The sequence below is a fragment of the Trachymyrmex cornetzi genome, unplaced genomic scaffold (genome assembly GCF_001594075.2).
Source record: "Trachymyrmex cornetzi isolate Tcor2-1 unplaced genomic scaffold, Tcor1.1 scaffold67, whole genome shotgun sequence".
Classification (NCBI taxonomy): Eukaryota; Metazoa; Arthropoda; class Insecta; order Hymenoptera; family Formicidae; genus Trachymyrmex; species Trachymyrmex cornetzi.
This window is the reverse complement of record NW_017299992.1, coordinates 427,041-450,573: the sequence shown is the minus strand read 5'-3', so window position 1 is coordinate 450,573 and position 23,533 is coordinate 427,041. Positions and strand designations below refer to the sequence as shown.

The 23,533-nt window shown below is 33.7% G+C and overlaps 1 protein-coding gene across 11 annotated transcripts in view; it reads right to left on the bottom strand.

Moving 5' to 3' along the window:
* Positions 1-1,662: 1,662 nt before the first annotated feature.
* Positions 1,663-23,533, bottom strand: part of C3G (C3G guanyl-nucleotide exchange factor) — a 77,732-nt gene continuing 55,861 nt past the window's right edge. For 3 of the 11 annotated variants that reach the window (XM_018517113.1, XM_018517105.1, XM_018517114.1), the window contains 16 exons: positions 10,247-10,658; positions 9,759-9,983; positions 9,156-9,338; positions 8,764-9,071; positions 7,867-7,983; positions 6,929-7,248; positions 6,618-6,825; positions 6,284-6,307; positions 4,881-5,076; positions 4,507-4,765; positions 4,173-4,416; positions 4,014-4,028; positions 3,724-3,898; positions 2,993-3,637; positions 2,781-2,912; positions 1,663-2,703 (listed from right to left, as the gene is read on the bottom strand). In XM_018517113.1, the coding sequence (XP_018372615.1) occupies positions 2,565-2,703; positions 2,781-2,912; positions 2,993-3,637; positions 3,724-3,898; positions 4,014-4,028; positions 4,173-4,416; positions 4,507-4,765; positions 4,881-5,076; positions 6,284-6,307; positions 6,618-6,825; positions 6,929-7,248; positions 7,867-7,983; positions 8,764-9,071; positions 9,156-9,338; positions 9,759-9,983; positions 10,247-10,658 (3,602 nt within the window). In that variant the 3' untranslated portion in view covers positions 1,663-2,564. The remainder of the gene's footprint in view (positions 2,704-2,780; positions 2,913-2,992; positions 3,638-3,723; positions 3,899-4,013; positions 4,029-4,172; positions 4,417-4,506; positions 4,766-4,880; positions 5,077-6,283; positions 6,308-6,617; positions 6,826-6,928; positions 7,249-7,866; positions 7,984-8,763; positions 9,072-9,155; positions 9,339-9,758; positions 9,984-10,246; positions 10,659-23,533) is intronic. The other 8 variants (XM_018517107.1, XM_018517106.1, XM_018517110.1 and 5 more) reach the window with 8 other exon arrangements.

The window sequence follows — 23,533 nt, the reverse complement described above, 5'->3', positions numbered from 1 at the left end:
ATTCGTATGTAATATAGTAAAGGGGAAATTCTGCCAATAGTCTAACAAAATTTTCGCGCGATTGTAGAAATTATGATACAGTTTCGATACGTACAATAGTCTTAGGAAGGCCTTTCGACTATCGCCAGAATTTCCAAAAATATCGTACAAAATATATAAACATCAGTTGTATATCAACACCGGAAGGTAAAGATGTCATTAAAAGCCTATATGTAAAAATATAGCTGCCTCAAGAAAATAATCTAACAAAGATTGAAAAAAAAATAGATAAAATACAAGTTGACTGCATGCCTCGCTTGCCATTTAACTCGTAACTGAATAAGGACAATATAAAAAAAATTATGCATGTGCGCTACTTGCGAACCTAACGTGACATCACAATGATTCTCGATCAACTTAGATTACCTACAGTAAACTAGTTCAACACAATGAACTGTACATTTACAATTATCGATATAATAGTAAATACTCGCGCGAAAATTCAATTATGTGTACAATTAAATTATTTACAACGTTAATAGATCTCTGTTTACTTCCTACCTCGAGTAAATCATTTGATTTTAGCTAGAGTGGACAAAATCATAAGACGTACACTTGCATTCACTCACGCACGATGTGAACTAAACATTTACGATTTATGTAGTAAGTAATACTAATATATATTATATATACTATCGCTGCTACATACGTATTACATATCATGCGTGTAGCTAATTATTTCTCCAAAAGATTCTACAAACAATCATTTTACGTTGCCAATAAGTGACATAAATAAACAAAATTTTATATACAATTTCGCTTACACTGCATATTAGCCAATTTTATCACATTAATTTTTAATCAGGAATTTTTCTTTCTCATACGCAGTTGTCATAAATATCAAATAAATGTAATCAATTGTTGAGAATAAAGAGATTAAATTTTATCTTTTATCTAAATTGTGAATAAAAGTTTGCTTTGTAGAATTCAATCTATTGATACTAACTCTTTACATATATATATGGCAGCTTTAGAACTACTTTTTAAAATTTCGCGTATTTATCCTGGCAATTAATTTGTCTGGATTGTTATTACCCGTACTAGAACATCAATTGTTAACTAAATGTTTAGGCCTTTTTTGTTGCTGTAGGTATCACTAACAATTACAAATCTTGATATTATACATGTGCATATGCACATCAAAGATGAAGATTGAGAATCAATAAATTATAACTGTGGTGTGTGTGTGTATGTATGTGATGCGTTTACTATTTTACAAAAAAAAATATAAAGTATAATTTTGCCAAATAATAAACTGAAAAGGACAAAAAGGCGGATTCATTCACTTGATTCAATCTTTAAGACGACACATGCAAACTGCTAAATTATTATATGGCAAAATTTCTCATACCATTATATCTACGAGTAAAAGCTGTATCAATATCTGTTAAATATTAAAAGAAGCAACAAAATACAAAAAAATACAGCATATTTTCAACAGCAAAAAAATGAATTCGATTCTTCCCTTTGATCTACGGAATGTATAAATAAAAATTAATGTTCACAATTTTGAAGAGATCACACTGGGACTTTTTAAGAGAACTATCTATATAACTATGATAAGATATTGAATTAAATCAAATTCGTATTTAATTTATTTTTTGTTATTTAGTTCATATTTAATTCACCTAATCGCTAATTGTAAGTAAGTCATGTGATTTAAAGCTGAAAGCTTGGAGACCTATTAACAAGTTGCCAACAAAAAAATGTTTTCTCTATCATCATATACAATAGTATATGTAACAGTTGCACTCAGTCGTACCATGTGTCCCGATACGCGCGTACTAGAGCGCAAACACGAGACTACAATGGCCCTACATTAATCAACGTAATTGGTGTTCATCCTTGTGTAATCAACAGTGTTCTGTTGACGCTCAAAAACTCGCTTACCTACATAAAGCTAGAAATGGACATTCACATACATCTAAATAAATTAAAAAGAAAAAAAAAGAACACGTACTACTTTATACAATTCGCTAGCAAAGGCAAATAAATAAAATATATCTAGAATAGCTGAAGATCGGGGTTTCTTTCATTAACATTATGATAAACATCGTTACAGCTTGTAGTTAAGTATAGATTGCATATCCTCATAGTAAATACGTTATGTTGATTTGTAGCAAACGGAAAGATTGTTTAAAATGCACTGGGTTAAATATCAAGTTTACTTACGTATCGAAATTTTCTCTAGTCAATCCGAGTTTTGGCGTTTTAATTTCTGATTGATGCTCGCAAGTGTAATTACTTTAAATAACGCATTATGTCATATTGAATGTGCTAAATATGGAGTTTACAGTTTTGCGTACTAAAATTTTCACGTGATTTAATAATATATAAGACAACCTCACAGAGGCTGTCGAATGGGATAGGGATAGACTCGCTAACCCTTTCACCGCTCTTAGAGCGTTCTAGAATTTTTCTTGTTTATTTTTTTCCGCAAAAAGTATATACCTACATAAATATAAACTTCCTAATTCACCGTTTCAACCTTTCGAGACGCAGGCAGTGAAAGGGTTAGGTATATTCTAGTTTTGCGGCTGTGCTTTCTTGCCACCACGTGGCTTGATGCTCTCGGAAATTTGCCACATCGCCTCCTCACAGAGGAAATCACTGAAGTTGTTGAAAAACGTCATAATGCGTTCGTGTTTCTTGAAAGAGTACGTGCTGTAAAAGAATAATCACATTTATAGTAATACTTATAACATTAAGATTTATTAATGATTTGTGGTGCAAACACTTACCCTTTCTTAAATCTTTTCATATTTTCAACAATATTAAATTGTTGCCATCTCTTGGAGAAATTTATAGTGCCATCTGGTAATAAATCACTATTTCCAATATGCACAAATGTAAGATCTTGCAAAACAAGTCCGCTAAAACAAGAGAAACATACATTTTTGATAAATGAAATTTTTCATATTTTTTGAGCAACAACAAATATTTATACTCTTACATGTAAGGAATACATGGCGGTTGTGTTTCTGCTAGAGCTTGTCTATAAGCTCGGAAGCTGCTAGAGCTATCAATAAGAGCACAATATTCCTTGAGACCTTCCGTAATGTGCTTTTGCCATTCAAGTCTCCTAATAGGTGCACTATCTAATGCAGATAATAATGCGAGATAGCTGTTAAAATTATTAATTTTCCTAAGATGCTTCATTATTTTAATGAATTTTACAACATATTTTTCCCTATCCTTCGCTTCATTTTCTAATCGATGTTCTAATATTCTAGATCGTGCCCAGTATGACATTTTATTAAAATGTTCAGTAAATCTTGTAAGATTCGGACTTCTCTCTTCGTTCTGTTCTTGCGCCCAAATTAACACTTCCGGAATTTCTATTTTCATAAACAAATCGGCATCAAGTAGTGTCATTTGTTCCGCAATTTGTTCGCTTTTAAAATCTAATAGGGAAGCTTGTTTCGTTGTAACACTTAGAGACGAGAGAATTGGTTGTGCTGCTTGTAATTGCTTCATAGTGTGCTTCTCTAAAATTTTAACTCGCAACGCTTTGGCCATAGTGAGATCTCCGCTGCACACTAATTGCTGTACAAATTCCATTAAAGTTTGCAGAAGAATGTCATCAAGATCAGATATTCTGTAAATAGTTATATTATAAATCGCAATCAAACTTTATAAGAATATGAGCGCGTAATTAATATAGATAACAGAGTCTCTACTTACGTTAAATCACTTACGACTCTAACAAGTAAAGAAAATGCTTCACGTGCGGCTCTTTGTTTAACAACATCTGGAGAACATGAAAAACGTTGATGACGTCTATGTAGTTTACGAATTAATTCTAATGGTTGTATGAAAGTTCTGTACGTCGTTAAAAACGCTTCTTGATACAGGAAATCTGCAAAAAGTGCATTGTCTTTATTAAAATTGAATTCATCCACCTTTATCTATAATTTTTATTATATTTATCGTTTTTATATGCAATATCGTACTTTAAATATTTCATCAATTACCTGATTCTTTTTCATCTATGCAGCATGAAAAGATAAATAAATAATATAATAAAGCATATTTTTTTAAAATTATATTTTTATTTTAATAAAATCAAATTACTCATAAAAATTTTAAGCTTCATATATCTTAAGTTTAATGAATTAAGAAAATGTATATACCATGTTTATTTGCTTTTGTCGCGTGGATTAATAATGCATCCGGATGTCCACCACGTATATCTGGACCTTCTTCATCTGGTTTTTTTAATACTAAGTATTTGTTAATATCTAATTCATCTAAAATGCTATCATCTTGATCAATATCTCTTAGCTCAAGAGTATTTTCATCAACTGATATGGAAGAAAGTGCATTACTAGCAGGTCTGGACGATGATAATACTGTATCCATAATAACATTATTATTCTGAAATAAAATCATTACAATTATAATAATACTTAATAACTATTATACAATTATAATTCCATAATAATAACGCAATAGTAAAATTATTACATTAATGTTTACCAATTTTACTGGAGTGGAAGGTGTAAGATCTTTCTTTTCATGTATTGGCTCCTCCGTTTTTAGAGGTGTTGACGTCACAAGAGGATCCAAATTATGAATACTCTGCATGCTAATGGTTGGTTTTGGTGATATTGGTGGAGGTGTAATGTTTGATTTAATGGAACGAGATCTCTTTGGTGGTAATGCCGGAGGCAGACTAGAATTATTTGTTGTCTCTACTAAGCTCGGCGTCGTAGTTACAGAAAGGCTAGATAAAATACGACCTCATGATGATTCTATTTTCTTTAACAATATGTGCTAAAGTATCTTTATAGAAAAAGTAAATAACGATAACAAAAACGATATAACTTATAGAATAATACCTTGAGTTATCGTGTAGAGCAGTCACGGTGTGCGTCATGAAGGAACACGATTGGGTTGTAGTAAGAGACATCTCGTGTTGTTGCCATTCTGCTTGCATGGAATTGTAAGCTGCTACAGAATGACGGGTACCAAGACCAGAGATGAAATCATTATTACTATGGGAGCAGTTCCCGAACATCTCCATGTACGCCATAACTGAAATACGTGCAAGTAAATAAATTAACGTAAATTTTATTTAAAAAATAACTATTGTTATTATAAATTATTCTATAAAAAACGGCTTTTTTAAAATGGCGTATAATACAATCGATAAATGCAAGCACGAGATGTGTACTGCAATAAAATATTAAAACACGTGGTATATATATGGATTGCATGAAAACACTGATGCACAAACAAATCTTGTGTAATTATTATTTCGATAAGCAATGTGTAAAAATGAGAAACTCACTGGAATGAAAGTGAAATCTTTTAAACAACATTTTACGTATGGCTATAGATATTATATCCACTTATTACACTCAATTTGTGTTATTGCACGATAGAAACAAGTGCTCTAGTAATTGCAGATTTAATTAAAAGTATACAAATTAAGAAGGCTTCACATTAACACACAGTTCTTATACTTTAGTATTCACTGCGTTCTTTAATTTTAAGTCCGTTTGTCTTAACGTAAGAAAGAAAACTAAACTTTAAGTCTGTTCAACAGCTGATGAAGTGTAACTATTAACTGACTATTAGTGAGAGAGGTCAAAGTAATTAGAAAAAGAACACGACGCCTACATAAACTCGCCAGAACTGCCTTTCATTCATCTGTGTTAATGAATTGTATAAAACTCGCAAAATTTTTCACATTTTAAATATTAAAAATGTATTGGTATCTGTCCTTAAATTACATAATAAAAATGTAGTTTTTAATAAAAATATAGTTTTTAATGTATAATATGAAATCTTAATAGACCAAATGTGCAAATAGATTGCACAAATATAAAATAAATAGATAGTATTAATGGTATTAATCATTATGTGTGTGTAATATGTGTATACAATATATTGATGTATATGATATTATAGATTATACCAATCAAAAAATATATTTTTTAATTAGTATAATATTTAGCATCATAGCAAAAACTTCCGCATTATTATATCTATTATATTAAATTAAAAATAAGCCAAGAATAAGCTGCAATTATCAATAAAAATTCAAGCTCAATATCAAACAATATTATATTTTAAAAATATTAAGGATGAAAAGAAATATAATAATTAATAAAAATAGAACAGTAAACATGCCGCAAGAGAAGCCTGGAATGTAAATATGTGAAACATAGGATATTAACTTAGCGTGAAAATATTTGCTGAAGGGGTAGTTGAATTATGTGGGCAGGATCCCACTTACCAGAATATGCCACTGATTGGAACACTAGGGGATACAAAACATTGCATCAGTTTTAACCTACTACCAAAAGATAATTTGGAATGTCTAATATATTATTTTATTTGGTATTACTTGCGTGTTGATAGATTGTATTAATTAAACGTAAAGATTATAATTATTATGCAAAATTATTACACTAGCTCGCGAGTATTTATTAATGCAATATTTTTCAAAATTCGTGTATCTTAAAATTGACAGTGAAAAAATAAAGCATCAATTATCAATGTTATTAAGTATTCTGCTGATGTCTTTTGTCTCATTACTGATATTAATAATTAATAAAAAGATTACTTACTATGCCGCTTCTTTAAAGGCAGAGGAGGTGGTTTGTTGGTATCCAGACTATCTCCGTTACTTGTATGCAAAGTACATGTGGATAAATGCTCATTTTCTGGTACATTATCATACTGTGACGGCTGTCGTTCTTTTCTTCGCTTGGATCGCTTCTCTGGCAATGCTGGAGGCGCTCCGTTAGAATCGGATGTAACTATCGATTCCATTTCCTGTATATATCATAGATACATCAAATGATTAAATTATTAAAAAATTAGAGCACATAAAAGTAAATAAAAATAAAACAGAAACATAAAACATAACAACACCCACATTTACCAGTTTTTCTAATAAAGCTGGGTCCCCATTTCCAGACACGTTAGTCGTGCTAATAGTACTTTTGGAACTACTCATCGTCTTCTGTGTAAAAATAGAGCCGTTACTGTCCGATGATAATTTGGTCTGAGAAAACGACTGTTGCTGTGCATTAAACGATTGAGAATTATAACTAATGCTGCTCTGCTGCGACGATCTCTTGGATGTCAAGCTGGACGCGGTGGTATAACTTTGAGATGAACTTCGTTGAGAATGCATAGAAACAAAGCCTGATTCCTGCGTTTGTGTAGACAATCGCTCCATCTTTCCTTCTATACCTAAAACAAAATTAATTTGAAACCAAGCTTATTCAGAATCTAAAGCAAAAAAACATCATAAATAAATTCACAAAAGTTGTCAAATTTTCTTACGAAAAAACATTTTAACATTTTTCCAACTAAAATTAGATCTACGTGACATTTCACAAAATATCTATGCTACCACTACGATGAATGAAAAAAAAAGAATGCTTTCGCTTGATTTCGCTGTGCTTTGGGTGAAAATCTATACGATACTGTTTATTCACGCGGCTGGAAGGTTGATGCTACCTACGCAACTTGTTCCACTAACTATTTTCAGAATTCTTGCGTAATTTTAGCATCGCATTTTTTTTCCTTTTTCAATGTTTGTAAATAATTGGAAATACTTGAGTAAATAAAAAAGTTATGTAACTCAACAACAAAAACAATAAATAATTTTAAATGTTCTGTTAATTTATGTTACTGGAATAAATTTTTCTTAGCTTGTTATTGCAACACGTATGTAATTTTAATTATTAATTGACCAATATTACTGATTAATCGATCTTCTCTCTCTCTCTCTCTCTCTCTCACATAAGTAAATTATTTATTCTCATAATAAAATATATTATTTCTAATAGTAAAAAATTTACACACCAGTAAATGGATTAAGCATTTCTTGAGGTGTTTGTTGACCTAGCAACATAGTACTTGGTATATTAGTTTCAGAACCATCCCAGCAATTACAGTTTGATGTACCATTAACTTGCATGCCTACAAGAATACAGAATATACGTTACTCTGCAGAAAACCTGCAATCTAATATCATCATGACAAATATAAAAAATAAACACACAAACACGAACTCAGTTTAATATTTAAAAAATAGATAATAATAATAATACACACATTCTTCCCAAGAAGTACTAATAATAGTTTTTACTTTATAAAAATAGCATAAAAATTAATTATTTCATTAGTACGCTATGTATCCAATATTATGTAAAACTTCTAAAATACCTTCACAGTTTATACTTAACGTTATAAACTTCAACCGCTTATTAATGACTAGGGTATTTAAAGCGCGAGGGAATCTTGGATCCATAATAATCGCGATTTTTTAAAATAAAATACTTAATTCTAATCACAAATAGTAGTAATTTATTTGTATAGCTCGAACGAACGTTCGATTGTAAACTGACACAGAAACCAAGGTAAGTAGAATGACAAACTAATATGCTGAGTAAGCGTCGACCATGGACTATTCATTTTACGCATATGGCAATGTATTTACGACCATTCTTTCATAGTACCGTTTCAAATATTATCCAAAAAAATTAATGTCTAATTGCGAAACTCGATAATATCGTATGCATTAAAAAACGCTTTATGTTATGTAATATAACACAATATAACTTTATTATTATATTACATGCATAAAAATTTTTTAACAATTATATTTAAGCAATATTATTAAAAATAAAGTTTCAATGTAGAACATTCGAATGATACCACTACAAATAAACATTTGAATATAAATTGTTTGAACATTACCTTGAATAGTAGCCATGAGACTTAGGTCCATACTGTCATTCAAAGATTCGTCATTTGGTCCCATTATAGCTCGAATCTCATCTTCGTCTCGGGAATGATTCAGAGCCGAATCCAAACTACCGGCCGATGCGCTCAGAAGAGATGACGAATCCTCTGGAGATCGACTTCGGAGGGATACCCTATCGAGACTAGATGCCAGAAGACCCTCTGATTCGTCGAGGAGCTGTTGAGTTCTCGTTCTTCTCTTCGGCGGTAACGGAGGAGGTGTACCAGAAGAGCTGTTTTCCTCCGACAAACATACATTTGTTCTACAAGGGATCGAGCGTGTCTACGTTCAACTTCCAATGACAAGTAATTTATTATTCTCCATTTTATAACGAAACAAATATTACCTGTCAGGTAAAGGAGGTTTCGGGGGTGGACTAGAATCCCGTAAAATCGACTCGGAACTATGCGAGCTGCGAACCAAGCTACTACTTGCTGCCGTTTGTTCTAAGATCTGCCGTTCTCTTGGTGTCAACGGTATATCCGGTAGAGAATTTCTTTGTGTTAGTTCCGACCCATATCCGGAAGTTCTATAATTTATAATGAACGTTATATTGGATTTTGAGCAAATTTTGTATCGATTTCATTCATAATTTATCCTTCAATCATCTTCATATGAAATATCAAAGATTATTCAGGAAATCCAATTTCATCATTAATGTACACTTTATAATATTCGTGAAAGCATTTCATATTAAATAATAATTAATAATTAATCACATATAACTTTCCATACATCAAGCATATTAAGGTTTCATATCATCATTAATGTTATAATTAGATGTTACTTCCTATATTGTTCCCATTAAATCCCCAGCTCTATTATCAATGTATTAATTCGTACATATATTATATTTACTTCTAAAATATACTATTTTTATTTTGATGACGATTCTTTTTCGCTATTTCGAAATATATTGTACTAAAATTTAATATTACTATAAAATTACCTATTATTATTTGTAGCAGACGGGGGTTTCTGCTTATTAGCGATTTTCTCATGCGCCAGAGCTACTAGATTTTTCACTGCTTCCTCGACCAGTCCAATAACGTGCGTCACGTTTTCGGTGTCCAAAGCGGAAGATTGATCACCATGCAGCAGCACATCGTCGCAGAGTTTCAGCAATTGCGCTAACGCTTGGTACACTTGATTCGTGGCAGATCCCAATGTGGAGCTGTAAGTGCCAGGATAGAGGATCGAGAAAACGTGATTAATCAATTCTTTCTTATACTACAATTTAAATCTAGATACTTCTTTTTCGCTATAAAGTTACAAAATCCTCCATTAATTAAACACAATATATTGTTTAATAAAGTAAACAGAATAAATAAACTAAGTAAAAAATAATAAAAGTGACTTTTAAAAAATTGTTCTAATACTTCTTCTATAATCTCCTATAAAACAACTATTAGATAATGAAGCTATTTTAATAATCACCTGTTCTCGTAGAGCAGATAAGATTTTAACGCGTTGTGTATCGTGGTAACGGTATCAAGGACAATCGTGCCGTTCCCGGGCAGCATCTCGAGCTTCTTCTTGGATACGACATCCCGAAAGTGAAGCAACGCTAGCTGCACCTGCCGTACGTGGATGTGCAAGTCGCGCAGGGGATTCTTATCCAGAGCGGTGCCGGAGTCGTTGGAGCCCGGGGCGTTCTTGTCCCGCGGCGTACGCGGTGACGAGGGCGAGGCGGCCCTCGTGGCCGCCCCGCTGCCTCCACCACCGCCGCCGCTGCCGCTACCAGGAGAACGCATGTGGGAGAGCTTTTCCAGAAAGTCCTCCTTGAAGGAGCGCGCACGACGCGCTAATTTACCGCCGCGCGCCTTCCCGCTGAAGCGCTCCTCGACTTCTGCAACAAGACAAAGTTCCATTTTAATATCAAAGACTCAGAAAATTACTTTGATTTTCCTTACTCTCACATTCTATGTACTTTGTTATTTCTTTTTTTATTCCACTTGCTTATTCTATATTCCTGAAGAAGAAAACTGCAGAGAGAATTTTAAAAACTTGAAAATTTCTGTGAAAGATTTTTTTCTAAAAGCAAATATTTTCTTAACATTTCTCGATAACGTTTCGAGAGTTTTATCGAAAAATATTGAAGCTCAAACCGATCCCGATTGAAGAGATTTGATAAAAAATAATTCCATTTTATAACATATCAGAAAATCATTTTAACTGATTTTTAATTTATTACCATTCATTTTTCTGAAATTTTTTAAAGAATTGATTCTTTTATACTGCAATAAAAAGAAGAATAATCAATTTCTAACAAAAACGCAAAGTAAATATTCTTTAAATGTCTATTTTCTATATTTATTAATCACGCATCAGAAGATTTTTGGAAATGTATCAAGAATATAATTCTTTGAGAAAAAGACAGAAATTCCATATCAAAATTCTGAAAATAGGTTATTAAAAATGATAGAGATATCATTTATCTATATATAATTTTTTATCTGTAATTTAATCTACTACATATATATCAAAATTTAAAAACATTTTATACAAAAACGGTATTTTTTATGATGATATCTCATATCTCTGTTTAATGCGTGATTTATAATATAATCCTGAGCATATTTGATCCGGAGATAAAATATTGAAATATTTACGAGAGAATGTTTTCCCTATTTACTTGTTTTTAAAATACATGTAATATGCATATGTGAGTTTTTTCCGCGAAATAAAATGCATTACGAAGGCGAATGAGATTAAAATCTTGCAAACTTTTTTCACCGATTATAACTTGGCAATCTAGCGAGCTTTTAAAGCTCTTTAAAACCTTTTATAATAACTTTTACATTATGAATTATATATGGAGTGACTTTCTTCCACTTTGTTACGGTAAACCTTAAAAAATTCAACTATAAGAGAATATGATATTCTTATATCCTACGAATTAAAAATAAAATTATGATACTTTCCACGGAAAATAATTCTATAAATTTAGTTAATACTAATTTTTTTTCCAAAAAGTTTTATTTAATTTACATATATATTTTCTTAGAATTTTCCTTTGATTTTCTAGATATATATTATATACATATCTCCATAAAATTAATATCTATATAATAATATAAAGGCTATTATATCTATTATCTAAATTTGTTTAATTAAATCATCATGTAAACTTACATATTAAAGTAACATCTCTCCTTTCTAAAACTACTGATTCCTCTAATGATACAATAATAAATAATTATTATCCAAAAGAGAAATTTAATTTTTGCCTTTTAATTTACTTATTCAAACTTTCTCACACACCCGATGCTGTTTTCAGAATAATCTCGAGCAGAGAGAATTGTCAGGGAGAAATACAAGTACAACGTCACGATGCAGGATCACTCGATCAAATAGAACTGTGAACAAAACCGAACGATACGTAGCTAAAAGCAGTCCTGTCTCGTCCGTCACGTGCCTTCCACAACGCGGACAATATTTTTCTGGACACACGCACAGGGTCCATGCACGTCGTCGACTTCACCGCGGATCGCAGTTATACTGTCAGCCCGTTGCACACGTGTACGAGACGAACGGCCGTTGCATACCACCAGGCGCAGCGGGTTCCTGCCTTTTTCCACGGAGTGCTAATGCCAGCCGTGCCACTTGAATTAAAACGAAAACGGCTGCGGTGCACCGGTGCGCCGGACGTGCAATGTGTCTGTGGTGTTATAGCTAGTCCTAAGTACCTGGGAAACCTTTCTTCCCCGGACCTCGCCAGCAAGAGCAAAGAGTAGGTAATTCGCTTTTCTCGCCCGCCAGTCGCCGCGTTCGTGAATCGACAATCAATAACGGTCTTTTGTGTCGTGTACGTTGAAAATCTTAATGTGAAACCTTTTAATTTTCTTCAGTGTTGCCAGAATAAAAAAAATTTATACCGAACGGCAATGTGTACAAAATTCAATCAAAATGTATCAATTTACATATATTTGTCCATTTCATCTGCAATTTACTATATTTCCGCGTTAAAAATGGAAATATAATATTTCTTTCTTTTTTCCCATAAAAATATGTATTCTGCTACGATATACAGAGCCGTTAAAATTATAAATCAATTAATTATTTAATTGAATAATTCAGAATATCTATGTGAATTCATAGCGTATAAATAAAAAAATATACTTTGCACAGTTAAAGTATATATTTTCACAATTCTTAATGACTTAGATACGAATATTACTGTTTGCTCCAAGAGGGAAGTTCCTTAAAAATTACAGCGCAAAAATCGAAATTGGTTGGAAATAGTAGCGTATAAATCGAAGATATATTTTGCATAACTAGATAGCGTAATTTTGCAATTTTAAACGACTTAGGGATGAACATAACTATGCAAAATATAATTTATTCGTTTAAAATTGTAAAATTACGCTGTCTAGCTATGCAAAATATAATTTCGATTTATGCGCTATTATTTCCAAGCAATTTCGATTTTTGCGCTGTAATTTTTAAGGAACTTCCCTCTTGGAGTAAACAGTAATATTCGTATCTAAGTCATTAAGAATTGTGAAAATATATACTTTAATTGTGCAAAGTATATTTTTTTATTTATGAGCAAACAGCTCCAAGAGGAAAGTCTCTTAAGGGTTGTAGCGCAAAAATTGAAATTGCTTGGAAATAATAACGCATAAATCGAAATTATATTTTGCATAGCTAGACAGCGTAATTTTACAATTTTAAACGACTTAGGGATGAATATGACTGTTTGCTCCAAGAGAGAAGTGCCTTAAAGGATGCAGCGCAAAAATTCAAACTATGTGAATATGAAAGCGCATAAATAGCGCATAAATCCTGTATATTGGATTTTTCAAATCGGTTGTTATAAACACGTGGAAGGGCTGACTGACAGCCTATTCAGCTCCCACAAAAAAATTTTTTTTAGCTAAACGAAATGAGCGCAAAAAATTTTTTCTTGCGGATTTTGAGAACGCACAAATAGCGCATTATTATATATAACTTATTCATTAAGACTTGGTTAAGTGAGGGGGCCAGCTAAGAAGACGTATTTATTGCGTGGAAAATAAATGTTGCAAATATGCAATACTAGATGTTAGAGAATTAAAAAACGGCATGTTAATTCCAATTAATCTGTCACTTTCCGCGATTCCGATCGATTCTTATGTCACGTTCATGTGATAGGATATACCTATATATAAGTTAAATATACGCGCAAAAAAATTTAATTCCCAAAGCGAGTTCCTTCGTTGATGCGGGGGGGACATTGATATTGCGTATCGATCCTTCGGTTTATTCTAAATAATTTATTACAGCAATATTTTTCTGAACTATCATCGCACTCGATGCATCGCGATACGTCGCCCCGGCTGCAGGGGCCATTTTGGCTGGCGCCGAAAGTAATGGAAGCGATAAACATCGTCAGAATGAACTTCGCGAATTTATTACCCCACGTAAATTCCTCCCAAAACTTCAGCGTTTCCCTAAAGTAACATGGCTTTTTATAAACAAAGGTATTTGTACGAGAAATTCGAAGATATTTAGACGCTTAGAGGCTAATGGAATCGTATATGTTTAAAAAAATTTTCAATAATTATAAAATATTAAAAATCATATTTAAAAACATCAAAATATTACGAAAATAACGCAAAATAACAGAATTCTCCTCCAGCTATTAATAAAATTCAACCTGTTCGCGAAGCAATAAACTTCTCTTTTTTTTTCTCTCCGTTTTAACTGAATACCACAAAAGTTGCTGAAAATATTGTTTATTTCTTAACTTATCAAAGATTATTTCGTATAATGCAACAGTGTTGCACAGGTTTAATGTGCTTGAATTACGCGACCTAGGAGAGATCTGCCGACGTGCGTGTGTATAGGAATAAATCAAGTTCTATTCACGAATGCGGCCCGAAATCTCAATCAGACGTGATTTGCGCCAAAGGCACAAGGTTTGACAAGCCGATAGAGATAATGGAGATGAGAACACACAGAGACAAGGGAAGAGACGGGCGAGGGAAGAGGAAAGCTGAGGGGGTGCGGCGGGCCAAGGGAACGCGCGCGGTAGACAGGAGAGATGCAAATTGCCGTGATTGACTGTATTCACGAACCACGTTCGACTCCCACACGTGTTATCCGTGGGAATACGCGTGCATATTGGGGAGCGCGATACAATAGGCGCGGCATGCGGTTATTTACAAACCGCGACACGCCGAATTATTTTGATCGTGCGAGACCTTCGGTCGCGCGAGAATACCCATCCGATTATGCAAAATCATCGTACACCACTCGGTAGGTGACAAATAGCAATAGACAAGCAACGTTCCCCTTTGCCTTTCCACATCACTCGTCACGTGGTAGATGGACATGCTTCCGTTATCTATCAATCGTAACAGAGATTCTACACTAAAACGACTTTTTAAGTTTACAACTATTAAAATATTTGATAATGGTAATTACGACCCAATAGAAATTAATATTTTTATGTGAATTCTGATTTTGCTGTCGTGTGACGGATCAATTGATCGTACTAAATGATTATCTTAATGTTAATGTTAGTAATATTTGCTGCGAAGAAATCCTCCCTAACTTCGCCTACACACACGGAGAGAATTTTTTCTTAGAATTTACCCTGAAAATATGACAGCCGTGGGACAACATTGTATTTCGAAGAATTTTAATATAAATCTCTCTCATTCATTAATAAAACTACAATAAAGTATAAAATAAGTTTGATCAATTTTACTGAAGTGCATGGTAAAAATCTTTAAAATATTGTATTGTATCACAATCACCATATTTTCAGGGTAAATTTTAAAAGAAAATTCTCTCCGTGCACATATAATACATATACATAAACGTAAATAAAATTTTTATACAAGTATAATATATAGAAATTGTAAATTGTGGCGAAATAGCGTAAATGAGCCTTATTATGAATTAGTGGAAATCAAATTTATAGTGAGAATATGTAAAGAAAATTGCTTGTGAGTTTATGGAATAATCCGGTATTGGATTTGCTTGATACATTACAGGCTCGGCAGCAAGCATTGCTTTGTCCGATACTGTATTTACCAGTAAAATTCTATTGATTCGTGACATAACGGGCTTTCACACTATAGCAAATACGGTGATCCGCGGAACGTGATCCAAGAGTATTTCAAGTACGCAGGTACGCGCTCTGTGAAACTTTACAGCGATGAAATGATCGCATTTATGAATATATCGCTGCGTTGATACAAACGTTTCATTGTTAATGCGCATTATCTGTGGATATAACAACGCTAATATACACGATGAAATATTTATCAGGAAATAACGCATATATCATTTATATATAATGTAATAATAATAATAATAATAATATATGTGCTGTATATGATAAACTTTATCGTAATTTTTGTGTTAATAAACCGTACAAATACTAAAACGATTTTTGAAAAACGTATCATAGTCTAAAAACGGAACAGTGTCGAAACATTTGTTTAAAGAACTCCAAATCACTCTAATATTTTAACCAGCATATTAATACGATCTTTAATATATTCTTTTCAATCATAACAAGAGGAAATGTCTGTCAACGCAACGTAATGATAAGCGAGCGTTCAACGAGTGTCTCTCGAGTTCTCCAGCCCTCTCTTCCTTCACCCTTTATCGATCATCGTGCGTGCTCATATGCGGGGTGCAAACCCACCACAACGCGCTTTAAGCGAAACACAGTAAGCCCGCGCATAGCTACGGAAAATACGAAAAGCCCCCCCCCGGAATGCGATCGGACACGATTAGAATCGAACAGGCGCGTCGTATCTCGAGCGAGGATTTGCGGTGTGTTGACCACCGCGGATTTCGCGGTGATGCATGCACGAACGGCGATATATCTGTATGCGCACGCACGCATATATATATCGTCGTGGGCACTATGCGATTGTGTCCGCAACTGGTAACGAGAGGAGCTCTCGGCACAGTGATGAACGGTCAACCATCGGCGCGATTAAAGGGACACACGGCGGGAAAGTTATCGCGACCAGTATACTCCCGCTGCATCGTCGCGATAACGGCCGTGGAGAGATGCTGTAATATCGTTCGCGGCAATAATATTCCGCGCCACGTGCGACGCGGAAACACGTAGCTCGCTAATGAAAACCTGGCCGCGATAGCGCGGCGTTGTTGTTAATTACTCTCGGCGCCCGAGAGTTTTCCGTTGTTGATGATGACTCCCGGCAGCGCCCGAGTCCATTTTTTACGAGTAATGAATATTTAACTCGACTGCACGATCCATTTCTCGCAAAACGCTGGGCAGTCCCGAGGGAAATGTACACCGTGTAGGAAAATGCGAATTATTGTCGAGATTAGATGTATCGTTCTTGATAAATCGTACTAAATGTATCACTCTGGATAAATTATTGCGCAAATAGGTTTCGTTAAACGTATCTGTTACACATAGTTTTGGCTAATCCTTTCGATTTATCACGGCAATACATCGGAACGATTTTCGTGGAACTAATCTCGTAGATTAATCTACATAATCTTGCATACGAAGGATACGATTGGAAACTCTCCAGAATTCCGAGCTCAGGCTCGGAAATCCGTATAAGACATTCTACATGCATACAGTGAGAGCAGAAAGTATTCGTATAAGAAAATTTTTTATAAAAAAAGTCTTATTTGTAAAAAATAAACGTTAATTAACAATTTTATACAATGAACTTATTCTGTTCTAACAAACAAGCTTCGCATGTATTCCTGATTTTAGAAGCTAAATTTCTCGACTGTACAAATACTTTTTGAGCATCCAAACAATAGAATTTTTAATTTTCGGCTTTCAGATAATATATTTTCTATAATTAATACACATCTTTTTGGTATATATAATTTTAAGAAGCATACAGTCTATTTTATTCTTTATGAATAAATTGTTAATTACTCAGCAAGAGATGAGAACGTCGAATCAACGTCGAATTGTTGAAATTATCGTATCGATATCGATTCGACATCAATTTAATGACTCGTTTCTTGCTGGACAATATTTACTTTTTAAAAATATTTTCTCTGTACGAATACTTTTTGCACTCACTGTATATATATTTAATTTTCTTGTTTTCATATAGTTATATACGTTTAATAAAAAATTTTTATTTAAATAAGTAATTAAATAATTTCGCAAATATTATAACGAGTTTATGACAGATTAATTAAGGTAAAAATTTCATCAGTAACAAAATATAATTTTACGAACATTATAACGAGTTCGTAAGAGATTAATTAAAGTAAAAATTGCATCAATAATCAAATCATTTTACGAATATTATTATGACGAATTTATGACATATTAATTAAGCCGTAAATATTACGTGAATACAGAAAACTTCACTGAATCTCTGAAAAATTTAGTTTGTAACATGATTTTTATCGAGGGTGAAATAAATCGAGTTAAAAATAATTTCTATCAAAGATAAAATATTTCTTATATAATATTATATGTATAAGATTTCTTGTATCACTTACAAGAACTGAGTACAAACGCCATGTAATATAGCCAACGGCGAAACTGCAAATGATACAGATCAGGATTCGATTAATTAACAATTACGAGGGTTAATGATGTTGGTGTAAACGCTAATAGCATCGAGATTAGCGTTCCAAGTGTTTACGTTGGCGCTCTGCTTGTGGGTACGTTTCGTCGGATGGAATTTATACGAACGACATTACTGCGACCAGCAAACAACGGAAACTCGGTGTAATTGTTTTATGGAAATCTCGCGGATTTCCATAGCGGTTACTTCTCGTTCCCGGTCCATGACGAATCAACCGACTGTAGAATTTATGAAATCATAAGAGTACAGACTTCCATGGCTCAAGATCCATGATTTTATCATTGCAAGGACGCATATTACGATACGAAATAACACACGAAACTTTTTTTAGAGTAGTATACGTAAAAATAAATGGACTCTTTTTGTCTCGCATGCTGTCATTCACGTCTGACAGAGTAGGTACTCTTGCAATGCGAAATGTTTCGAGAACTCCATTTTCAATTCTTGAATTAATAAATGACTGTTGAAAATTTTATCAATCGTCACAAATCCAATTTTCAATACAAATAGAACGCATTTAAATTAAATTCTTAAATAATACCAGAGTCATTAATAAAGCGAAAGGAATAAAAAAGCAGAGTCTATAAAAATCTGTTATAAAAATCTGTTAATTAAAATCAGTTCTATATAAAAAAAATCAAAGAGCGGTCGAGCTGTGTAAAAAGCTCGTTCAATTTTGAAGAAATATAAAAAATGTTTACATAAAATTACATATATTAAGACTATTTATTAAAAAAGGAAGACTAAAAAAGAAAAGTTTAAAGCCTCTTTTCATCTTTCAACATGAGTATGACTGTGCTATTTAGTAGATATATACAATATGTATCAACGTTACTGTCTATGTATAATTACATATATAGGAAGGATTTTAGAAAAATTGTAAATGTTACGCGCTAGATACAATTCACGTAAAATCTGTCTGCATCGGGACACGATAATCGTGATTATTCCCTCGATTATTCCGTAACCACCGAAAGCTCACCGCAGTACCGTCACATTTTGTTCATGGAGTGCTGTCGGTGTGATAAAAAATTACACGCTGTCGGATTAACGACAGATTTACGTGCATTTCAGGAGGATGGGCGATGCAAATTCGCGTGCTTTAACTTCGAAAAATGAGAAACGCGTGTGGTGAAGCACGGCGGCGAAGAGCTTCCGGCTCCATCGATTATACGCACAAACGGTTCGTTAAAGCTTTTAATGATTCGTTCGTGAAATCGGTGTGGGCGAGCGACACGCAATCAAAGCGGACGAGGGATTCCCCCCTTTTTTTTTTTTATTTCACTTGAGTCTCGATATTCAACCTGTGCCAATGCAGACTATGGAGAGCTTCCGAAATGTTTGATCTATCGTCATGAGGTGTAGGTTTCCGCTAACTGGAATAATGAGAAAAGTTCTCGCGGGTATGGAAACATGAGAAAACGGTTCGTGTTTGAAATACGGGCTATTTGAGGTTTCTACAAAAAAAAGACCGGCACGCTCGTTTTAAGTAGGTACAGCTCGAGCGAGAAATAAAGATTTCAATATTTCAACTCCTGAGAAGAAATACAGATGCAATTTGCGAAAAGAACATTATGGAAAAAAGAAAGTAGCTGCCACATAAATAAAAACTGTATATGTTAATTTAAATGTAAAATATAGATAGCTAAAATATAAGTATCATAGCTAATATCTTACCTGTGATACCTGTATTACAGCAGCAACAGTAAACCACTTCGTCGTAGTTTATAAATTGATGATTACGATAGCCAATATATTTTAACAACCGAGATTAGCTACCGGGAGAGAAAAATCCGTGTAAATTTTTGTTCCGTATATGAGTCAAGTGTTAGTTATTTTTATACGCGCAGCTATTTAAACGAAGACATTCTTGGCCACTAAAAGAGACTTGTGAATTTCGATATGTATTATAAGAAAGTTATTTCTGCGAGAACCACAACTTTCCTTTGTAATTTGCAGAAACTCATTTTGTAGAGACGGTAATTATGTCGGCCCTCCAGCAACATCGTAAGGTCACGCAGAAATCAGAAGAAAAAGTAAAAGAACGAGGAGTAATTCGTCAAGAGCACGAGGCGGAAATTGATGGTAGGATATTAAAAATCGGGCGAAAAGTAATTTCCAGACGGTCGACTAAGAGAGTGCCGAACACCATGAATGATTGCTAACGTAATAAGGAGCGAAAATCCTACTATCCACGATAGAGAAAATTGATATTGCGCGCGCGCCGGTCAAGAGGGGAAAGAAAATTGATATTAACTATCTGGGAGTGCTGGCATTAAAGGATTTCGTGGACGACAGGCGCACACCCGCGACGTGGAGGCCTTCGCTCGAGTAAAGCTAATAATTGCCTCCCGAAAATTGATTATCCGCAAGTTCGTTAACGGCGGCGGTAGAGTGACGGCCTCGGTAGCTCTGTGAAACTAATGGATCCCAGATTATTGACGGACGGAGTGTAATCGCGGATGGATTTGCACGCTCGGAAAAAAATTTCAGGAATCGAGATGATCCCTCGTGTGAGTGGGGAACGGTACTGCTAGCAGACAATGCGGCTTAGAGTACTGAAGCCGACGATGTAATCCCGAAAAATATGCAACGTTAAGTACATAATGCTTTGAGCATTAAAACGAGTAAAAGCTTTGGATGAAGATATAACACATTTTTTTTCGGTTATAGGTACATATTCCAGTTTCAATAAAAGAGCGAGGAGTGATTTGAAATAATAGACGACTTTAATTATGAAATGATAAAAATAAGGATTTTGTTCAAATAAAATATTAAATAACAGTGGTTATTGATGTTTGTTAATCGATATTATAGCAATTGGATAATGACTAACAATAACGATGATGATTTGTTAATTGACTGTTAAAGTAATGAAATAATCAAATGGTGAAGCTGTATGTAAACTCTAAAAAATATTAACAATTTATATAATCCCGATCATATATCATACGTCATAAACATCAGGTATTGTATGTCGCGATATATAACGACATATCGGTGTTATTGTGGTTTGTGGCTATCGAACTAGCACTTAATGCGATTTTACATCGAGAAGCACATAACACCTACTGCGTATTTCCCGGATGTGTCGACCGAAGCAAATAAATTAGAGTTTATCCTAATCCAACCGAAATGCCTGATAATTGTTGGCAAAATGGTATCATTATAATAATATTATAACAAATATAGAGCAAAGTTACATATGTGAAAGTATTATACGCAAAAATATACACGTAATTAATGATGCAAATATAAATTTATCATCAAAGTAAATTAAGATTTTCGTCGTATTTCAAAGACAGTTCGTCATATATTAATCAAATTTTTGTTATTGACTTTACTCTTTTAAACATTTTACGTATCTTTTTGATTTTTACAAATGTCGTTTGCAATCGTAAAAAAAAAATTAATATACAACTTAAGTTAGGTATGATTTAAAAACAAAAAATTTCACTTTGTGAGATTGTTTATTCTTTAGCGATTAAAAAACGTGTTAAAATTCTATGTGTCGCTTCTAAATTGTTCAACCTTTTACGTTTATACTATCTCTCTCGGCAATGTAATGATATTCGATTCAAACGTCAAGGCATTCATTTACTTTGTATATATGATATCTGACAAGAGCACTTGCCGCTCGATACTCGATAAATAGCTGTGCCCGGCTATTTACGAGTATATATCCGTGCGCATCTCGCCGCGTGCACAAAGTCAGAATCCGCGTCCGGCCGATTAGAACAAACAATCCGCGTATACGCGCGTCCCCGGGCAAATTAATTTTCCGGGACACACGCGCGCGTGTCCCGCAGCCGCAGTACCGAGTTCGCACGGGTGCACTTCGTGTGACACGACCAATCCCGAAATAACCAGGAGGTTGTTGCACCGCGCCCCGCGACACACGAACCGTGAACCATACCGTTCGGTTCATCAAAAATGCGGTCGACGAGTTGGACAGGTTTCGAGATCTTCTCCTCTCTCTTTCTCTCTCTCTCTCTCAGCAAACCACTGACATTTGTGTGCCTCGTTAAGCCTACCAAATAATTATCGTTATACGACAGAAGATATAGTCAGGCACAGCGTGTGTAATTTGAGTAGAAATATCGTGTGAAAAAAATATATCTATACATTCGAAATCCAGTAAATGTTCTCCCCCCCTCTCTCTCTTTCTATTTTAAATTTATAACATATATATTATAGTTTTTTTTTTCTACAAAATTATGACAAAATAATTTTATAATAGTAACGTAAGACAATTTATGCGATAAATTGCTGGCGCAATTATTAAAATAATATAATTTCAGATAAGATACTTAAGTTACGTTATAAGATAGATGATACACGAGTGTATGAACTGTACAGACCAAATGTCGCGAAGTATCATGGGGTAACAATATGAAATCTCGTCACGTATTCAGGATTACGCTATGCTGCCAACTACTTGCGACCGCGAATGTGAATTAGACTTAAAGTCTGGTCCTTGAGACACTGAGAGTAACGATGAGAGATATGAAGGAGAGTACCCAAGCTTAAAGAGCTTTCGAAATAGCTTAAACGCCGAAAGAGGATTATTCCAAGATGGTGGGTTCGGACAACGCGAACTAAATTTAGTAGACGAGGCCGAAACCAACGACCAAAATACGATGAAACTTTGTGAAAGGCTTGGACACAGACGAGGTTTCTCGGTTTGGAAACAATTACGTCACGCCATCACTGCAACTTTGCAGAATAAGTAAACGTCGGTCGCTTTTGTTCGTTTTCGCAACTCCACTAAATTCTTATTAAATCTTTTAATATGCCTATTTGTTGGGCTGAGAAAACTGTGAATCGCGTACTCTTAGCATCTCTGCAATTTTTAAGTCTATTAAAACGACGAAGAATTATTGAATCGGAAATATACACATAAACGCAGCAAAGACTTTTGTAAAAGACTATTTAAAAACTCTTATCGTTTAACACACACATACACAAAATACAAAAGAATAATTTTATAATAAAATATGTGAGACATCTTATTCAAATACTTGTTGCACTGTGCCCAGAATTTCATTGAAATAATATCTCTGTAAACAAACTTTTAATAAAAAAAAAAAGATAAAAGAAAAAGAGATAATAAAGGCGTGTTTTAATATTCTAGGGCAAATCCTCTAAAAATATAAAAATAAATTCAAAAATAAAAAAA